The 19,212-nt window shown below is 49.9% G+C and overlaps 1 protein-coding gene across 1 annotated transcript in view; it reads left to right on the forward strand.

Annotated features, from left to right (window-relative positions):
• The window catches only part of LOC142296910 (alpha-1,4-N-acetylglucosaminyltransferase-like), a 226,622-nt gene extending 225,394 nt beyond the window's left edge, over nt 1-1,228 (forward strand). Inside the window, exon 3 of the mRNA XM_075341023.1 lies at nt 225-1,228. Within this exon, the coding sequence (XP_075197138.1) occupies nt 225-797 (573 nt within the window). The 3' untranslated portion in view covers nt 798-1,228. The remainder of the gene's footprint in view (nt 1-224) is intronic.
• Nucleotides 1,229-19,212: the final 17,984 nt, after the last annotated feature.

Genomic DNA, 19,212 nt, shown 5'->3' on the forward strand with positions numbered 1-19,212 from the left:
GAGATAGTTTTCAATTAGTGATGGGTAAATTGATTTTCAGGACACTGGTTCATTAGCCAGGTCTGTAGTCTCAGTCCAATTTCAGGACTGTCTGTAAAACTAAAGAAACATTTTCAATTATGCATAATGTTCTTTCATTGTGGGGAAGCTTAGATACATTTCTGCAAATAATGCTTAAAATTATTTTATGGCATTCAGTTAAATATATTCTCTTTTATTCTCAGATTATTCCACAAAAGCAGTCATACTGGACCCACGTCAGCTCTGATGCCTGCAGGTTAGCATTGATCTGGAAGCATGGTGGCATTTATTTAGATACAGACGTTATCTCAATACGAACCATTCCCATTAAGGACTTCTTGGCTGCACAATCTTCTCAGTCCTCTAGCAATGGTATATTTGGGTTGTCAACTCATCATGATTTCACACAGAAATGTATGGTGCACTTTGTTCAGAATTATGATAGCAGAATATGGGGTCATCAAGGGCCACAACTATTTACTGAAATTTTAAAGACGTTTTGTGAAATACCAAAATTTATCGGTACTGAAGATGCCATGTGTGGAAACATTACTTTTTTGAATCCCCAGCGCTTTTACCCTATACCTTACCCAGCGTGGAGAAAGTATTTTGAAGTTTGGGACAGGTCGTCAACTTTCAATGACTCATACGCTTTGCATCTCTGGAACTTCATGAATAAAGAGAAATTAACTGTGGTACCGGGTAGTAATACATTAGCAGAATTTCTATACAAAGAGCATTGCCCGTCTACATATAAAACAATACGTAGGAATTAGATCACTTAACACTGAACATTATCCACTAGGACTATCTTGTTTTAGCTTTTTTTTAACAATTATCCAACTTTGAACCTATTTTGAAACACCAGTTCTCATAACCAGGTAATCACTATGAAATTATATACTCATCTAGTACTCATCATTAGTCTATGCCTGACTACAGGTATATGTTTATACTCATTTCCTACAACACATGCCCCTTCTAGTTTACCACTCCATTCAACAAAATCCTGATTATTACTAAGTTGGTGTGTAAATTTTAACTACCTGATATTTATGACCTGGTTGGTTCTGTGTGGTATTTTCTAGCCCCAACATAAACCACCCCGTTTTCCACAATCTGTTAGACCTATCCGGATTACTACATGTTTTATGACAACATTTTTCCATATGTTTTTAATTAATAAAAATGTATTTTTTAACTATAATTGTTGCCTTGTCTCCTTTCCTCCTCCCTTGTTATATGCTTTCTTGAGCTGGGGGACACTACTGAGTCGTTCCCTCGGTGTTATACATTATGGCCATTTTTTTGTATTTAACTTCCCATACACAAGCAGGTTTTAACCGCACAAAGAGGTACATTTGGTTAGGGACCAGATAAATAGGGGATTACCGTGAAGTGGTATCGGGCAGTAATGAATTGATCAATACATTAGCAAAAGATCTCTTCTTTTCAAATAATCCTTAGCAGTCATGCATTGTCACATTTTCAATTTTTTCAATTTTTTCATATGGCTAATTGTATTTTTCATTCTTTATGTGTAATAGAGCAGTTACGCTTATTCATATTTCTCTAAATTTGGTGTGCAGATTTCACATTATACAAGTTGTGTATTTTTTAGCTAGCACCCTGTTCACATTTGCAGTCCTTTTGATTATTATTCAAAACTATAAGGGTCACTGAACGGACCTATATTTCATCTGAGAAGCTGGAAGATTCTTGATACATCAATCTTAGGGAATTCATGTAAAGAGTTCAATAGATATTCAATCTGTATAAACCAGTGTAATCTTTGTATCTCCAGTGGTGATTCAGATAAAATGCTCATCATTGGAGAAAAGGCTGCTTTACACATTGCAATTTCTCGTGCGATCGCATTTGCGATCGCACTCGCCCCCATTGTTTGTGCGGCACGGGCAATTTGTTGCCCGTGTCGCACAATGCTGAAACCCCACGTCACACGTACTTACCTTCCAAACGACCTCGCTGTGGGCGGCAAACATCCTCTTCCTGAAGGGGGAGGGACATTCGGCGTCACAGCGACGTCACACAGTGGCCAGCCAATAGAAGCAGAGGGGCGGAGATGAGCGAGACGTAAACATCCCGCCCACCTCTTTCCTTCCGCATTGCCGACAGGACGCAGGTAAGCTGTGTTCATTGTTCCCGGGGTGTCACACGGAGCAATGTGTGCTGCCCCGGGAACGATAAACAACAGGACGTGCGATTTTTAGAAAATGAGCAACGTGTAAGCGATGAACGAGAAGGTGAGTATTTCTGCTCGTTCATAGCTGTCACACGCTACAATATCACTAACGAGGCCGGATGTGAGTCACTTACGACGTGACCCCGCCGACATCTCGTTAGATATATTGTAGCGTGTAAAGCCTGCTATACATTTCCACCCTCACAGACAGGTTGTATCCATATACTAATTGGGTACCTACCCACACATTATAACTGGCACCCAATTATAATAGTTGAGCCAGGTTTTACATATTTTGCTTTCGGTAAAAGCACTATGAGTCAACATAGCCTAAGTGGTAGAAAAGGTGTTTTTTTTCTCAATTTAAATTTGCTTTATATACAAGTCATTATACAGAAAAGAATGTTTCCTAACATTTTGCTCCTGTAAAATCCTTGTTATCTTTAGTTTGGTATGTTTGATTTTTACTCGGTATAAGTGGCGTAATACTATGATAACATTGTTTCCAGCAGTGACCTTGGAGTCAGAGATGTGTCCAGCCATCTTACCCATTCCATTTCAGCAGTGATTCCATCCATTTCAGAGATTTTCCTCTCTACCAGAGTCCCTGGGATGGTCTGCGGGTAAAATGCTAGAGTTTCCCATTGACTTCCATTATGCTCGTTACTCAAGACGAGCACTCAAGCATTGCAAATTGCTCGACTCGCGTACCAAGCACCTGAGCATTTAAATGCTCGCCCATCACTAGTAGAACATTTTAATTTAAAACATTTTTATTTTTTTTGCATCTCACAAGTTACTCCTACTTTCAGCATTTCTTTGGTTCGTCTTTCTTTTTTTCCTGCATTTCATGGGATTTTACATTAAACAGGTTTTCCCTATATTTTTGTGCTGGGCCTTTATTTTACTTACCTAGTCATATGTATCCTTGTCCTCCTTTTTACCCCAAGATTTAATATATTTAGGTGATAATTATGATTGTATTTCACATTTTCTTTAAGTAGTCCATCATTTTGTGCATACATTTTCTCAACCAGAAATTCACATATAATCAACCTAAATCCAATATGTGACCTAACATCTCAATACTTGGTTACAAACTGTAATAGTACATTATTTCCCCCCTTCCAAATATTCATCGTTATTTACTGAATTATTTGTAACAAATGTAAAAAAAATACAATTAACATTATATTTTTTTATTGATTTGATATTTCTTTTGAGAAAGTTTATTTAACACTCACTTATATGATCAAAATAAACTCCCCTTAAGCCAAACAAATGAATAGAGTGTCCAACCCTTAAAAGCAGGTTATATCACATTTTTAGCAACAGGTTCTACGACCTTTAAGGCTAAAGACTGGACTAAATATTTCGCAACAATAAGTGGACATTAGTCTTTGACATTTCTTTGATGAAGGACAAATCTAAAATTGCTTATTTACTTAAAATTCACAATTCATATGAACTCATTTTCTTGATTCATAATCCCAATACCCTTTTCTCTTCATCTTTAAACCAATGAACCAGAATTACGTGATGCAGAACATAATTTATGGTTCATTCCAGAATTGGCTCATAGCATATTTCTTTCTATAAAGCACCACTCCAGTATTTTTTTTTCACCACTGAAGTGGTGCTATTAATCTAAGGGTGCGGGTTTTATGAAAACCATCCAATATTTTCACCTTTTATTGGTGCAGCTCCAATTGGTCTCAGGCAGTTTGTGACTTGATGATCCACTCCAGTGTTTCATGTTGCACGCCAGAGGTCACTATTCAATATAAGTCTATGAGAGCCTCATTCTGGCCTCGTTCTGGCTCTCATAGACTTGCATTGTGAGCTTGTGACATAACTTCTGACTTCCGGCCAGCCAGACATTAAAGGCACAAGATGGTGTGGGTGGATAGGAGCAGTGCAGAAAAAAGGTGAAGATGCCGGAGAGTGAATTCAAGACAGGGATGAGGACAGGTAACTTTGATTAAGGGCTAGGACACACGACGAGTAAAGCGGAGTAAGTGGAATGCGATAAAAAAAAAAATCGCATTCCACTCAGACCAATATTACTCTATGGGCTCTCTCCCATGAGCAATTTTCTTCTCAGCCCTAATCAAACTGAGAAAACAATCACAGAATGCTGCGGGTGGAATCCAATTCATTTTCACTCACACCCATACAAGTCTATGGGTGCAAGAGAAATATTGCACTGCACTCGCATTACATCGGAGTGCAGTGCGATATACGCATCAGCTGATAACGGAGGAGATAGGGAGATGAATCCCTCCCTCTCCTCCGCTGTGATCTGATGAAAGAATCGCATCACAGTATAATGACACTCGGCTCACGCAGCAGAGTGGGAACCGGGGGTTTTTAGCATAACACATCTGATGCTCTCGCATTGGATGCTAATTGCTCGTGTGTCCTTAGCCTAAAAGCAACACTCCACTAGTGAAGAAAACCTAACCAGACTGGTGGTTTAATGTTGATGTAAAAAACAAATGCATCAATGATTCTTTTCTGCCAGTCCACACTTCACAGAATAGCATTATACTGTATATGAGCATTGTTCAATATAATATGTGCTTAATACATTTTCAGGGTTTTACATATTTGCCCATTTTGAAACAAGACTAGAAAAGTAGGTGCTACTTGTGCGCTCATTGCAGTGCTAGTGCACTGGGCACAGACTTAGATATTTTTGTTCTTTTTTTACATATATTTACTTATATATTTATATTTACATATAAAAAGATTACATAAATACAAAAAATTAATCATTTTGTATGTAATTAAGGTAAAAGTCAAACTTAATGTTATGGTTCGGGGTTCCCCCAAGCCTCAAACCGCTCCTGTCCCATTCTCATCCCCTGCATTTGAGTCGGCCGATTCCTCAGCGCCATCTGTCCATCGCTCTAGATGTCTGGCTGTACTGATAGTTCTGGGAGTGGACCCACTGGACCGTGCACTGGACTCCCCTGCGATGCCGCCTCGAGCGAACCCCTATACAGGGACTGTCGGGCGTAATCGCAGAGGGCCTAGATGCACGGAAGCCGGGATCAGCAACAGTCACCGGATGGAGTCTTATGGATACAGGATCCGATCTGAACCAGGTACAGGTTAACGGGATCAAGCAGAAGTCCAGAAGTGGAGACTGGTGCAGGTTAACGGGATCAGGCTGAAGTGTGTGCTTAGAACGGTACTCAGGATCTTCAAGCAAAGACAGAGTTACACAAAGCACAGGCATGGAGGGACCTGAACAACTGGTACAAGAGACAAGCTACAGGGACGCGTTGAACAAGCACTGGCCATGGGGAATAGGAAGTCTTAAATACCCAAGGTTATTAAGTAGTCATATCCCGGACAGCTGTGCTGGCCCTTTAAGTCTAAGTAAGTTCACCCGCGCGCCCTCTAGCGTGCATGTGTGAGGACCGCAACCTGGAAGTCAGAGATGAGACCACAGGAAGAGAGGCAGGACGCTGGAGCGCAGGTGGCTGCAGTGAGTGTGCAGCGTGGGGCCGGGACCGACGCGGAAAAGGTAAGGACGAGGTAGCAGGAGAGCAGGCTCGGTGGGGAGTGGGGTCTCCAGGGGTTGGAGCGATGGGTGGTGGGCGGTGCAATCGGACCAGGAGCGTGACTCTGGCTGATAGGCATCAAGTGTCCAGGGTCTTGAGTCATCCTGAGCCTAAGTCCCCATTTTGCCCTAAAATGCATACGCGGGTTCCCACTGCCTCTCCAGGCTCTAAGTGCGGGATTCCCGCCACTGCGCATGCGCATCACCAATGATGCGGCGGCTCCTGATTGGCCATCAATGACATCAGCGGTGAAAAAAATTCTAACCATGATTCTAGTATAACCCATAATATTAAACAATACATTAACTGTAACACCAAAAATATAGTATATTTATTGGAATGTACAGAATGCAATTTAAAATATGTGGGTTGTAGTATACTTTCTTTTAAGAAGCGGTTTTTCTGAGCATGTTACTGACATTGTTTCATTAACCCCCTAACACTAATTTATCTTCCGTAGCACGTCATTTCATTAATGTTCATGATAGATCAACTTCCACTTTAAAAGTCTCGGGAATTGAAAGGGTGTTTTTTTCTGACGGTGGCAGTAATCATAGGAGAAAACTATATTTTAGAAGGATATTTTATTTAGGTACATGCTTATCATATGGACTCAATTCACGCAGGGAGGTCATGTATCATTATTTATGTGTTTAATAGTAATGCGGGCGTCACACTGTACGATCTATCGTGCGATTGCACGAGCGATCGTACCCGCCCCCGTCGTTTGTGCGTCACGAGCAAATCGCTGCCCGTGTCGCACAAAATCGTTAAACCACAGTCACACGCACTTACCTGCTGAGCGACCTCGCTGTGGGCGGTGAAAATCCTCTTCCTGAAAGGGTAGGGACGTTCGGCGTCACAGCGACGTCACACAGCCGCCGGCCAATGGAAGCGGAGGGGCAGAGATGAGCGGGACGTAAGCATCCCGCCCACCTCCTTCCTCCTGCATAGCCGGCAGGTGCATCGTTCCCGAGGTGTCACACGGTGCGATCTGTGCTGCCCCGGGTACGATGAACAACCAGCGCAAAGAAAAATAAACTATATTTTAAAAATAAACGACGTGTGCGCGGCTCATGATTTTTAACCGATTTGCGAACATTCAGCGTCGCTCAGAGGTGTCACACGGGACTACGTCGCAAACGATACCGGATGTGTGTCACAAAAAACGTGACCCCGACGATGTATCGCACAATAGATCGTCTCGTGTGACACCCGCATAAGTTTTAGACAGTGTAATTTTACACTTTCCAAAGAATATTTTTTAATATTTTTGATTATATTCATTATATTGCTGATATGTGAAGTCCTTGCTATAAAACCAGATGTCTCCACAACTACATTTCTTCCATATTAAAATATATGATTTCATGTTGATATATTGTTATCTAAATTGTCCTCTATATTTTTATTTGGTATATATTGTGTAAAATCTGATAATTATGTACTGTCTATTGCTTAATATGCCATTTTTCAAATTTTGTGTATTGACGCAGCTTGGTGCTAATTTCCCCTTTATTCGGGATCACATGATCATACCACCTGTGCCATTTATCCCCTAATGGTTAAAAGTGAGCTTTTTGTGAAACATAAGCTATATGCTTTGACAAAGGACACCTCGTCTGAAACACGTAGCATTTCAAAATTGCTCTTATATTTTGGATCATGTCCTGTACATTTGGATTTTAATTTTGGATTAAAAGGAATAATTTTATGCACATGGAAGCTGGAGATTTTCTTTGGCTATAAAGGACCCTGAGCGACGCCCATTGGCGTGCGAGCGTCATTTGACATATGCTAGCTCAGTCAGCAGGCTGAGCTGTATGGCTGTTGTGTAGCTTCTGCACCACGTGTTTCTGCAATGTCTGTGGCAGGATTATACGTGTAAGAGTGGTAGGCAGGGATAGGCGTCGGTGCTTGTCGTGCCAAGATCCGCAGCTCAGCACACCCAGGGTCAGTTTACCCGCTTCTGTCCTACTGTTCCTCTGGCACTCCAGTAATGTTAACTGGGCTGCCTCTCCAATCTGGTCGTGCCCCCTACGCACGTGACCGATCCCTTGTCCCCTGTGCTGTTAACAGGGACGATACATATGCAGAGGTGTGCTGTAAACACCACCGCCTTTCTTCTTGTTATACCTCCCTAAAATTGTTACTTCCGGCCGCCTGTCTCCTAGTGGCTTTCTCATCTGCCTGGAGAACTTCGGATGACAATTGGGATATTGTTAGTTTTGCTCCAATCATCCCCCAGTATAACAGTACGCTCCGCCAACGGTCTGCCGGACATGGCGGACATTCAGCATCTTCTAAGATACATGCAACAACTGGAGGCCCGTCTATCTGCTGTCAAGAAGTCCTCTTCAGATGTGAATGTAGCAACCTTGGTTAAGCAGGTTGCAACCTAAGCCGTTGGCCATACTGCCTCACTGGTGTCCTTTGCGACGCAATCCACTCTGCACCTTTCTCTCCCCACTAAGTTCAATGGGGTTCAGTAAGGCATTTTGAGGATTTATTAACCAGTGCTCGATTCACCTAGAGCTCTTGGCCTCTCAGTACCCCTCTGAGAGAGCCAAGGTGAGGGTTCATAATATCGCTCCTTGCTGATCGAGCACTGGCATGAGCTACGCCACTTTGGGAGCCAGGAGATCCGGTGACAATACCAGGCTACAGATTTCCTGGAGGCAATAAGGGGTGTGTTTTTGGGACCTCAAGTGGTTCATGACACCACCTTGCATCTCCTGGACCTGGTACAGGGTTCAGCACCAGTAACTGCCTATGCCATCGAGTTCCGGTCACTCGCTGCAGAACTCGAGTCTCTGGACAAGGTACTGTTGCTGGTGTTCTGGAGAGGGATGTTGGGGCATGTGAAGGATGCCTTGGCCACCAGGGAGATACCACCTACCCTGGAGGCCTTGATTTCCCTCACCACGAGGATTGACATGCGCCACTCTGAGCACAAGTTAGAGCGTGCGCAGAGTTGTCCTCGTGTGTATTTAGCCCCCTCCTTCTCCAGTCTGGTGGTCTTGGCCACACACCCTGAACCCAGACCTGTACCCATGGCGATCGGGCAGATAGGAGCCAGGTTCAGGTCGTCCGTAGTTAGCCCGGTTTGTTTTGCTTATAGCAGGCAGGTCACTTTCCAACCAGTGCCCTAAGAGGTTGGGAAATGGCCGTGTCTAGTGTCCGTTTGGGGGGAAACTGGATGCATCTGATTCGCCCTCTAAGCTAACATATAGCGGCACATTCGTATATGGTGACACATCAGTTTCCGTTAAGGCATGTGTGGACTCCGGTGCAGATGGGAATTTCATCTCCTCCATCTTCGCCCATCTGCACGCGGTGCCCCTGGTAATGCTGCTAAAGCCTCTCGCTGACCTTTACCATGCCATCTGGTTACTGGGACACCATCTCGTTTCTGGTGATGACAGATGGGTTGAATGAGATCCTGTTAGACCTCCCTTGGCTGAGGCAGTATTCCCCACAGTTTGATTGAGGTACAGGGAAGATCCTTAGTTGGAGTGCCACCTGCCTGGGAACCTGCCAGTCTAAGACTGTGTGTGGGGGGGGTCCTCTGCTAAACCCTTGGACTTGTCTAAGCTTCCGCGACATTACCACCTATTTGCGGACGTTTTTTGCAAGAGGTCAGCAGAGACGTTACCCCCATATCGCCTCTACGACTGCCCATTAGACCATATTCCGGGGTCCAAGCCTCCCCGGGGTAGGGTCTATCCCTTGTCGGTACCCAAATCAAAGGCCATGTCCAAGTACATCATGGACAACCTGCAGCGGGGGTTTATATGAATGTCCACATCTCCGGCCGGAGTGGGATTCTTCTTCATCTAGAAGAAGTAAGTCGATCTCCGGCCGTGTATAGACTATACGAGATTGAATGCAATTACCATCAAGAACAAGTATCCTCTCCCTTAATCTCACAGTTATTTGATCAGTTTCGGGGGACTTAGATCTTCACGAAGTTGGATTTAAGTGGGGCTTACAACCTCATCCAGATCCGAAGGGGTGACGAGTGGAAGACAAAGTCGGTAACCCCCCGTCACACGTACTTACCTCCCGTCCGACCTCGCTGTGGGCGGCAAACGTCCACTTTCTGGAGTGGGAGGGACATTCGGCGTCACAGCGACGTCACACGGCCGCCGGCCAATAGAAGCGGAGGGGCGGAGATGAGCGGGACGTAAACATCCCGCCCACCTCCTTCCTTCCACATAGCCGGCGAGAGCCGCGGGTCGCAGGTAAGCGATGGGGTGTCACACGGAGCGGCGTGTGCTACCCCGGGAACGATGAACAATTAAATTAAATGATATTATGAAACCTAACGAGCAGTACACGACTCACGATTTGTGAGCGATACTGCGTCGCTAGGAGGTGTCACACAGGCCGGCATCGCTGGCGATGCCGGATGTGCGTCATAAAAACCGTGACCCCGACGATCTATCGCACGATAGATCTTCTGGTGTAAAGCAGCCTTTACACCAACAAGGTCTGCTGGGAAGGCTCCAGTATTTAACAGCTGACCTGCCCTGCTCAAAGCTGCTGGCAACAAAACCTGACATTAACTCATGAGACGCCAAAGGAAAAGAAACTTCATTTAAATGAGAAGTCAGGATGGAGATGGGAGGCTCCAGTCCTTAGGCTGTCACTAGTCTCAAAACAGCAAGGAGACAACCATGACAGCATACAAATACCGGGTACGCTGGGAGAACCTGCAGCACTGGCGGACACTGGGGGCATACATATACTGGGGACCCTGGGGGCATAAAAATACCGGGAACATTGGAAGGACTTGCCACTTTGTGGGACAATAGGGGCACATACATACCACGGACGATGGGAAGAACTGTAGCACTGCGGGATGCTGGGGCATACACATACTAAGGATGCTGGGAGGACCTGCAGTACTGGGGGACACTGGTGGCATTCGCATATTGTGGACGCTGGGAGGACCTGGAGTACTGGGGGACACTGAGGGCATACACATACTGGGGGACCATGGGGGCATACATATACTGGGGACACTGGGAGGACCTGAAGCACTGGGGTACTCTGGGGTCCGGCAGCCGCTCCTCTTTATCTGTGAGACTGGAGCGCATTGCGTGCTAACTCTGTCCACAGATTAACTCCATCCTGCAGTACAATGTATGCATGTGTATGCAGCGATCAGCAGTGGATGCTGCAGGCGAAAGCTCAGAGAATTTAAGCCAGGAAAATGCATCTGCAGCTCAGAGTACTGCTGTCCCCAAAAATCTGCCTGGGGGCCACAGGAAAGATGGTGATCTTCTCCTGCTGACGGCAAGTGGGCCCCCTGGCTGTCCAGAGCCCTGGCAATTGCCTATGTGCGCCAGATGCTGATGCCAGCCCTGCATACAACACTACTACAAAGCACAATTCACATGACACATTACTTCCAAAAATAACACAGTGTGATGCCCAGGCCAGGCCAGGTAGTCACAGATAGGGCCCCGAATTACACCAGTCCCCTAACATGGTGACAGCAGCCAAACACATAAAACCTAACCCCCCTCAGTGCTTGATGGACAAACCAGGGGGCAGAGCCAGGCAGTTGGACACGCCCACCGAGTTCGGATGGCCTGAGGCTGGAAAGACAGTAGTTCAGTTTGAGAGTTCAGTGGAGGAGATCAGGCCTGTGTGTCAGGCCTGAAGTGTGCCAGGTGCCTTTGGCAAGGAGGCAGATGGAGGCCTCTGTCTGCAGGAGTCGGGAAGACGGCTCGGTGGAACCACGGTGGACTGGGACAGGGTAGTGGCCCGCCGGTACCGACCCGGGGAACCGACTTGGAAACCGGAGCACAAAATGGGGTACTCAGACCCTGAAGCTAGGTCCAGATGCTACTGGGGGCTAGCTAATTAACTGATTGTGGCCAGGACTATAGGTCCTGTCCCACCCAAAGTCCCGACTGAAGGCAACAGCCCAACGAGGGGGATAGAAAGCCACCGCCACGGCAGAGAGATCCCACGGGCCAGCGTCTGCGGGCAAAGGGCTCCTCCGGCAACCACAAGTCGGGGAGCGGACTCCTGAAGTTGCAAGCGCAGGTAGTCCACCATCACACAACAGGTGCAGGAGAAAGACAGAGACCACTAACTGGGTGGGGGACCAGACTCCAGCTGGCTGCGGGCACCGACCACCATCACCTTGGTTTACCAGAGATTTGTGTGTTTACTAATAGTGAGTACATCAGTGCCCTCCGGCTGCCCATCTCCCTGCACCGCCCAACTCCCCCAACAGGTCCCGGGCTACCATCCCTACCCACGGAGGGGTTAACAACTTGCTGCGTAACATCTCCCCTGGGTGCCCCGTAACTGCAGCGGTGGTGCCCATCTTCACCACATCCCATGGGTGCTGTCACGAACTTAAACACGGCTCCGGCCGTACACCTACGTCCCCCAAGCCACAATCCCCTTTTTGATTGGATTGACCGCAGGACCCCCGGGTCCAGAGATCCTCGAGCCACCCACTGAAGGTCCGGACCAGAGCAGCTCGGCTGCTACCAAGCACTGGGAGGCACACCCCGATTTCTGGCGTCACGAACAGGATACTTATCCATCCATTTACCTTGTGGAAGTGCGCCTTGAAGTGAAGTCAGCGGTGATCCGTTGTAAAGTTTTCAAAATCCGCCATCTTGCCGCCATCTTTTGGCGCGAGGATTTCCGCCAGAGTCTTCTTCCCCGCGAAAAGAGCACAAAAGCTGAAGCCCCGCCCCCTGGGAACACGGCCGTAAAGCAGAGCCAGAAGTCGAAAAACGAAACTTACTGGCCGGCAAGACGAGTGCCACGAAAAGACCAAGGGGGGGCGGGTGAAGATTCTGCAACATGTGACCGAACAGATAAAGTGCAGGGACTCCAGGACCCTGCCATCCTTCTGGTTCCTGGACTCTGAGAGAGCGACATGGCTGACCCATCCAGCAAGCCTGGAGCACCGGAGCCCGCGCCCGGAACAGCGGCGTGGGTGGAAACCCGGACAGCGCTGATGTGCCGCCGCATCCAGGCTCAGGCGCGCTTCCTGATGGAGCGGTGGATGGCCGAGATGGAGGAGCTGGCTGCGGCCGTGCGGGCACGCGAAGTGGAGGCAACCTTAGAGGAGCGGGTAAGCGACCCATGCCCCTATGACCCCGAGGGACCAGCCGATGCGGCTGAGGGACCAGGTCTGCCCCTGCCCTCTAAATTGCCTCCCTCGCCGCCCGTACCGGTTGCCGCTACTCCCCCGCTCGGTCCGCTGCCACCAACACCGGCAGCGGAGCCCAATCCACCAGCCCACAAGGACCCGCCTGCAGAAGCCGCCGGCGGACAGCCCGTCGCCACCCCGACACTGACACCGGCCCCGAGAATGATTCATCTTCGGAGGATGCCCGGTGTGGACTCGTCGGTCCCGGAAGTGACCGCGCCCCAGTTGATCCAGGCCCCGGCAGTCCGCCCGGTCAAGGTGGAGGTGGCTGTTGACCGGAAGCCAGCCCAGCGGGTAAAACTGGCCGCTCCCAGGTTTCAAGCCTCGGCTGAGGCGTCGCGGGGTCGCCGCTTTGAGGCAGCTGAGCAGGCCACGACACAGCGGGGTTCCCCAATGCAGAAGGTGCCGGTCGTAACTGGCACAGGGGAGCTCCGGCTGGGCCCGACCCCCGCGCAGAGCGAGCCAGAGCAGGAGGATGCTCCGTATTGGGAGCGGCAGCAGCGCCAGCTGGGCCAGGAGATTGCGGCCCTGGAAAAGAGGAAGGCGGTGGTGCTGTCCCGTACCATCAGACAGAAGGACAACCTCCGCAATGCCACCTTCCGGGTGCAGGGCCCGACGCATGAAGGCCTGGTCGCGGAGATCTGTGTGTCCCGGAGGGACGCCAATCCCCACCTCCCGATGGGTCACCCGGACCGGGACCTGGAACCTGGTGAGCTCGTCACTTATACCGGGCATTGCGGGGAGACGAGATGGTTCGCCCTGGATGTAAAGAGGATGGTGAGCCTCAGTGCCCGGAGGCACACCCATTTCCCTCCCCTGCCATACAGTCCCGTTGATGATGAAGAAGACTGAAACCTACGTGCGATCGAAAAAGGTCGCAAAATCGTGCAAAATCGTTATTCGTTGACATGCTCCCCTATTCCCAAATATCGTTGCTGCTGCAGGTACGATGTTGTTCGTCGTTCTTACGGCAGCACACATCGCTACTTGTGACACCGCAGGAACGAGGAACCTCACCTTACCTGCGGCCGCCGGCAATGAGGAAGGAAGGAGGTGGGCGGGATGTTCGTCCCGCTCATCTCCGCCCCTCCACTTCTATTGGGTGCCCACTTAGTCACGTCACTGTGACGCCGAACAAACCGCCCCCTTAGAAAGGAGACGGTTCGCCGGTCACATCGACGTCACTAGGCAGGCAAGTAGTGTGACGTGGACTAGCGATGTTGTGCGGCAGCGATTTGCCCGTGACGCACAACCGACGGGGGCGGGTACGCACGCTAGCGATCTCGCTAGCGAGATCGCAGCGTGTAAAGCGGCCTTAACACACAGCCATTGCCTGCTAAGTACCCATGAGCCCCGCTCCATACATCTGCTACCGGCTAACATTGTACACATGTAGCGGTTGTCAGTAAAGGGTTAAAAAAAGAACCTCATAGCCTATTGCTCTCTTAGTTACCTTGTCTCATGTGTACAAATTGTTTTGGGTGGGAATAGTTGACATAACTATATTTTCTTGTATAGCTTGTAGAGGGAATCACATTACTAATTTGGGATAATTCAAAGTATATGCAAACAAAAGCCATATAATTGCAAATAGGTCTAACTAATGGACTCATAAGATAAATGTATTGTGTTAAAATGAAAATGTCCTCATAATCTTTTTGGTCCCAAACATGCAATGCAGTGTATGATCAAAAACAATGATCAAAAACAATAGCTGTATTAATAGAGATGAGCAAATGCATGAGTCAAGCTGAATTCTACTAAATTTAACAAAAGTTAAAAAAAGGCAGAATTTTTGTAATTTGCTTCTGTGGCCCCCTGGACTAGCCAGGTCGTCACAGGTACTACAACACGACACCCCCACCCTGAGACAAGCACATCAGTCAGACACAAAATCCTTGTTGCCTCCCTCCAGGGGCTGATGTCAACACCAGGTGAGGTGGAGCCAGGCGGTTGGCCCCACCCACTGAGGAGTTCACAGTCCTGGAGGCAGGAGAAGGAAGTCAGTGCAGTTAGGGAAGTGAAAGTGAGAAGGAGTGAAGGAGTAGTGGAGGAGCACACTGACAGTGTCCGGATACGTGGCCCGGGCACTTAGAGCAAGGTTGGCAGACGGTGGTGGCCGTCTGCAGGAGAGGCAGATCAACGCGGAACCGTAGGACCGGGGACGGGCGGTGGCCCGCCTGTACCGAACCGGGGAGCGAAGTGAAGCCAGCACAAACCGACAGGGCCTGCAGTCCCCAACCAGGCTTGGAGTCGCCGTTAATAAGATCAAATCCGTCAGTGACCGGAACCTCAGGGGTTTCCTAACAGCCAAGACCCGATTGAAGGCAACCGTCCAACCATTAAAAGGAAATACAGCTACCGCCACAGTTAGAGTTCCAAGGGCCAGAGCCTGCGGGCAAAAGGGCTCCTCCGGCACATACACACGCTGGGGAGCGGGTTACCAGTGGGAAGCCATCGGGACCGAACATCCACAAAAGGTGCAGGGAAAGGCAGCCACCTCCAACCGTCCGGGAGAAGTCACAGCAGCCGGCTGCGGGACCCGTCCATCCAGCCGTTTGGTTTACCAGAGACTTTGCGTACATTTGTGGCTGAGTGAGTACAACCGTGCCTTCTGGCACCGCGCTGCGCAGTCCCCGCGACCCTGCACCTTGCCGTCTCTGCCTCCCCGTCACCTCACCGGGCCCCGGGACCACCAACCCCTACCCACGGAGGGGGGAAACAACATCCCAGCTGCTCCCTACCATCTCTCCCGGGATCCCCGTCAATAGCAGCGGTGGTGCCCAACCTCACCACAACCCGTGGGTGGCGTCACGGACCAAATCCCCAAACCAAACCACCCCCTTTCACTCACGGGCGAGGAGCGCCGCTCAAGTCCCCGGATCCGGCCCACCGTTCGAGCCACCGTGCAGCAGCATCAGCAGCGCCGGACCCGAGCGTGGTGAGCGCAGCGCCCCACCGCCCTCGACAACTTGGCGTCACGAACAGGATCTTACCATTCTGCTGGCTGGTAGATGTGCGCCTTGTGTCCCGCCGGCGGTGTCCGGCCGAAAAATTTCGGAATCCGCCATCTTGGGTGCGAAGATTTTCCCGCTCGAGCGTCTTCTCGAGCAGTGGAGGCGCAAAAGCCGAAGCCCCGCCCCTGAAGAGGAGGTGCCGGAAAAAGACCAAGGGAGGACGCGTATGGGGAGATGGCGGCGTCTTCGGGCTGGAGCGCGGGAGCGCCCGCCGCCGGAGTGTCTAAGCTCTGGAGGGGCAGAGGAGGAGTAGCCTTTGAAGACTGCGGCCTGGGTGAGCTCCCCGCCGGGACCGCTGCGTGGCTGGAACGGGAGCTGGGCCGGTTCTGCTTGAAGGTGAGGGCGCAGAGCTTGCAGCAGCTGCTGGATTGGAAGGTGGAGGTGCGCAGAATGGTCGCCGTGGTGTGGGCCCGTGAGCAAGGGGCCGCAGCGGCTGTGCCGCGTCGTGATCAGGCCACCCAAGTTCCTGAACCAGCCTTGATTGAGTGGGAGCCGGGGGTCGGTACCGCCGCAGGAGGTCCCGAGAGAGTGCAGCTGATGGAAGAGGAGGTCCTGAGCACGCTGCCCCCGCCACCGTTCCCAACGGCGATCAGCGGTTCTGGACTGCACTGCTTGTGGAAGGAGAACCCGATGTACAGTCCGGTCCCCGATTGGGCCGACCCCCCCGCGGTGATAGCCGCCCCAAAGTCAGCGGTCCCTCCGTTGCACCATTGTCCCCGTTGGGACCACCAGTACGGTTAACCTGTTAAGTGAATGACTGTGAATCAACCGAGTAAATCATCTGATTATCCGTCCGAAGAGAACCATTCCCCGTTGGGACTGGAGCACCGCGCTGCGCAGTCCCCGCTACCCTGCACCTTGCCAGCCCTGCCTCCCCGTCACTTCACCGGGCCCCGGGACCACCAACCTCTACCCACGGAGGGGGGAAACAACATCCCAGCTGCTCCCTACCATCGCTCCCGGGATCCCCGTCAATAGCAGCGGTGGTGCCCAACCTCACTACAACCCGTGGGTGGCGTCACGAACCAAATCTCCAAACCAAACCACCCTCTTTCACTCTCGGGCGAGGAGCGCCGCTCGAGTCCCTGGATCCGGCCCACCGCTCGAGCCACCGAGCAGCAGCAGCAGCGCCGGACCCGAGCGTGGTGAGCGCAGCGCCCCGCCGCCCGCAACACTTCCACGCAGGTCACTGGCACCGTTTTTCTGAACCATAAAGGGCCATCAGAAAGTTACAAAAATCCCTATACTCACGTCTACGCTCCCCTGAAGATATCGATTCGGTGAATGAAAGTTCTTTTTTACCTATTATGTTTATTATGCTCTGGGGTCTGGAGAGATTTGCTGAAAATAACTTCATTGCAAATTGAATTTCAACGGAAAAAAATGCACAAACTTAAATTCAAACTTTGTTTGATCCGTTCAACTTTATTAATCACTTTAAATATTGCCATTAGGCTACATAGGATGTACATATGATGTAACCGATAATCCTAAGAAAATGCCGAGAGCAAATGTGACGCCCTGGCCTATCAGGTCGTCACAGGGTATTGTGCAAACTTCCCTTCTGCATGATATCCACCTCCTACTTGGTTACGGGTCCCTGACCTTTGGTGTTGCTAAGAACAAGCTAACTAGGAACACTCTGCACCACACCCACCAGACACACCAGTGAACAGCCTGAAGGGAATAGGGTCGCCCACTTGGGGGGTTGGTTAAGGGGAGGTCAGGAGTAGAGATGAGCGAACCGGTCGTGGTTCGGCTCGAGTTCGGTTCGCCGAACGGGCGTCTCGTTCGAGTTCGGTTCGGCGAACGTTCGACGAACCGAACTCGAACCGCATAGGAAACAATAGGAGGCAATCACAAACACATAAAAACACATTATAAATGTACACATACAGTTAATAAACATTGCCATAACACTTACCGGTCCCCGCAATCCCTCCTGCAATCTGTCTCCTGCTGCTATTCCATCCGATGATCGCTGAATCCTCCCGGTAACCAGCACTGCCAGCAGTGATGCAGGACCTATCGTGACGTGAAAAATAGCCATGTGACCAGTCACGTGCCTGTTATCTCATTGGCTACAGACTGGTCACATGACTATGACGCGTCATGTAGGACCTGTCATTGCATCTCTCTGTTACACGGTGCACGTTTGTGTATCGCTGTGTACCGGTGACATGCTCTAGCTCGACTCCCCGCTCTGCTTCCCCGTTCCCTTAAGGTACCGTCACACTAAGCGACGCTCCAGCGATCCCACCAGCAACCTGACCTGGCAGGGATCGCTGGAGCGTCACTGCACGGGTTGCTGGTGAGCTGTCACACAGGCAGATCTCACCAGCAACCAGTGACCACAGCCCCCAGCCAGCAGCACACGTGGAAGCGATGCTGCGCTTGGTAACTAAGGTAAATATCGGGTAACCAACCCGATATTTACCTTGGTTACCAGCGCACACCACTCCTAGTTACAGTACACAGCGGGTTAATTTAACCCGATGTGTAGTCTGGCTATGTGTGCAGGGGGCTGGCACTGGCAGCGTGAGAGTGGCGGACGCTGGTAACTACGGTAAACATCGGGTAACCAAGGAAAGGGCTTCTTGGTTACCCGATGTTTACCGTAGTTACCAGTGTCCGCAGAAGCCGGCTCCTGACCGGCTGACACAGCCGGTCAATCACGGAGATCACCATTGCCATAGCAACGCGCTTGGTAGCGGTGAAGGGGACGTCCCGCTACCAGCACGCAGCGGCACACGAATCACGTGATCGGAGCAGCGTTGCTATGGCAACCCGTGCCACCGCTTACAGCCGGGAGCCTGTGATCACTCTCACAGAGTGATTTCTGCATGGAGCACAGCGTCTTCCCCCATGCAGCTGTGCTGTCTGATGGAGCAGAGCTGCATGTGTTGAAGGGGAAAGAAGACAGAAGAGCAGGATCGTGGAGGGGTGACAGGGGGTAATAAAGATGGAGTCTCTAATGTGTCTGTGTATTTATTTCTATTAAAGTATTTTTTCTCTGTGTGGTGTTTTTTTATAACCCTTTATTGGAGATTCTTAATGGCCGGGTCAAACGTGCCTGACATTAAGAATCTCTGGCTTAATACTGGCTAGTAAAACAAAGCCAGTATTAACTCATGATTACCCAACAAGCCACCCGGCTCCAGGGCTGTTGGAAGAGTTGGATACAGCGCCAGATGATGGCGCTTCTATGAG

Source organism: Anomaloglossus baeobatrachus, chromosome 3 (genome assembly GCF_048569485.1).
Source record: "Anomaloglossus baeobatrachus isolate aAnoBae1 chromosome 3, aAnoBae1.hap1, whole genome shotgun sequence".
Taxonomy (NCBI): Eukaryota; Metazoa; Chordata; class Amphibia; order Anura; family Aromobatidae; genus Anomaloglossus; species Anomaloglossus baeobatrachus.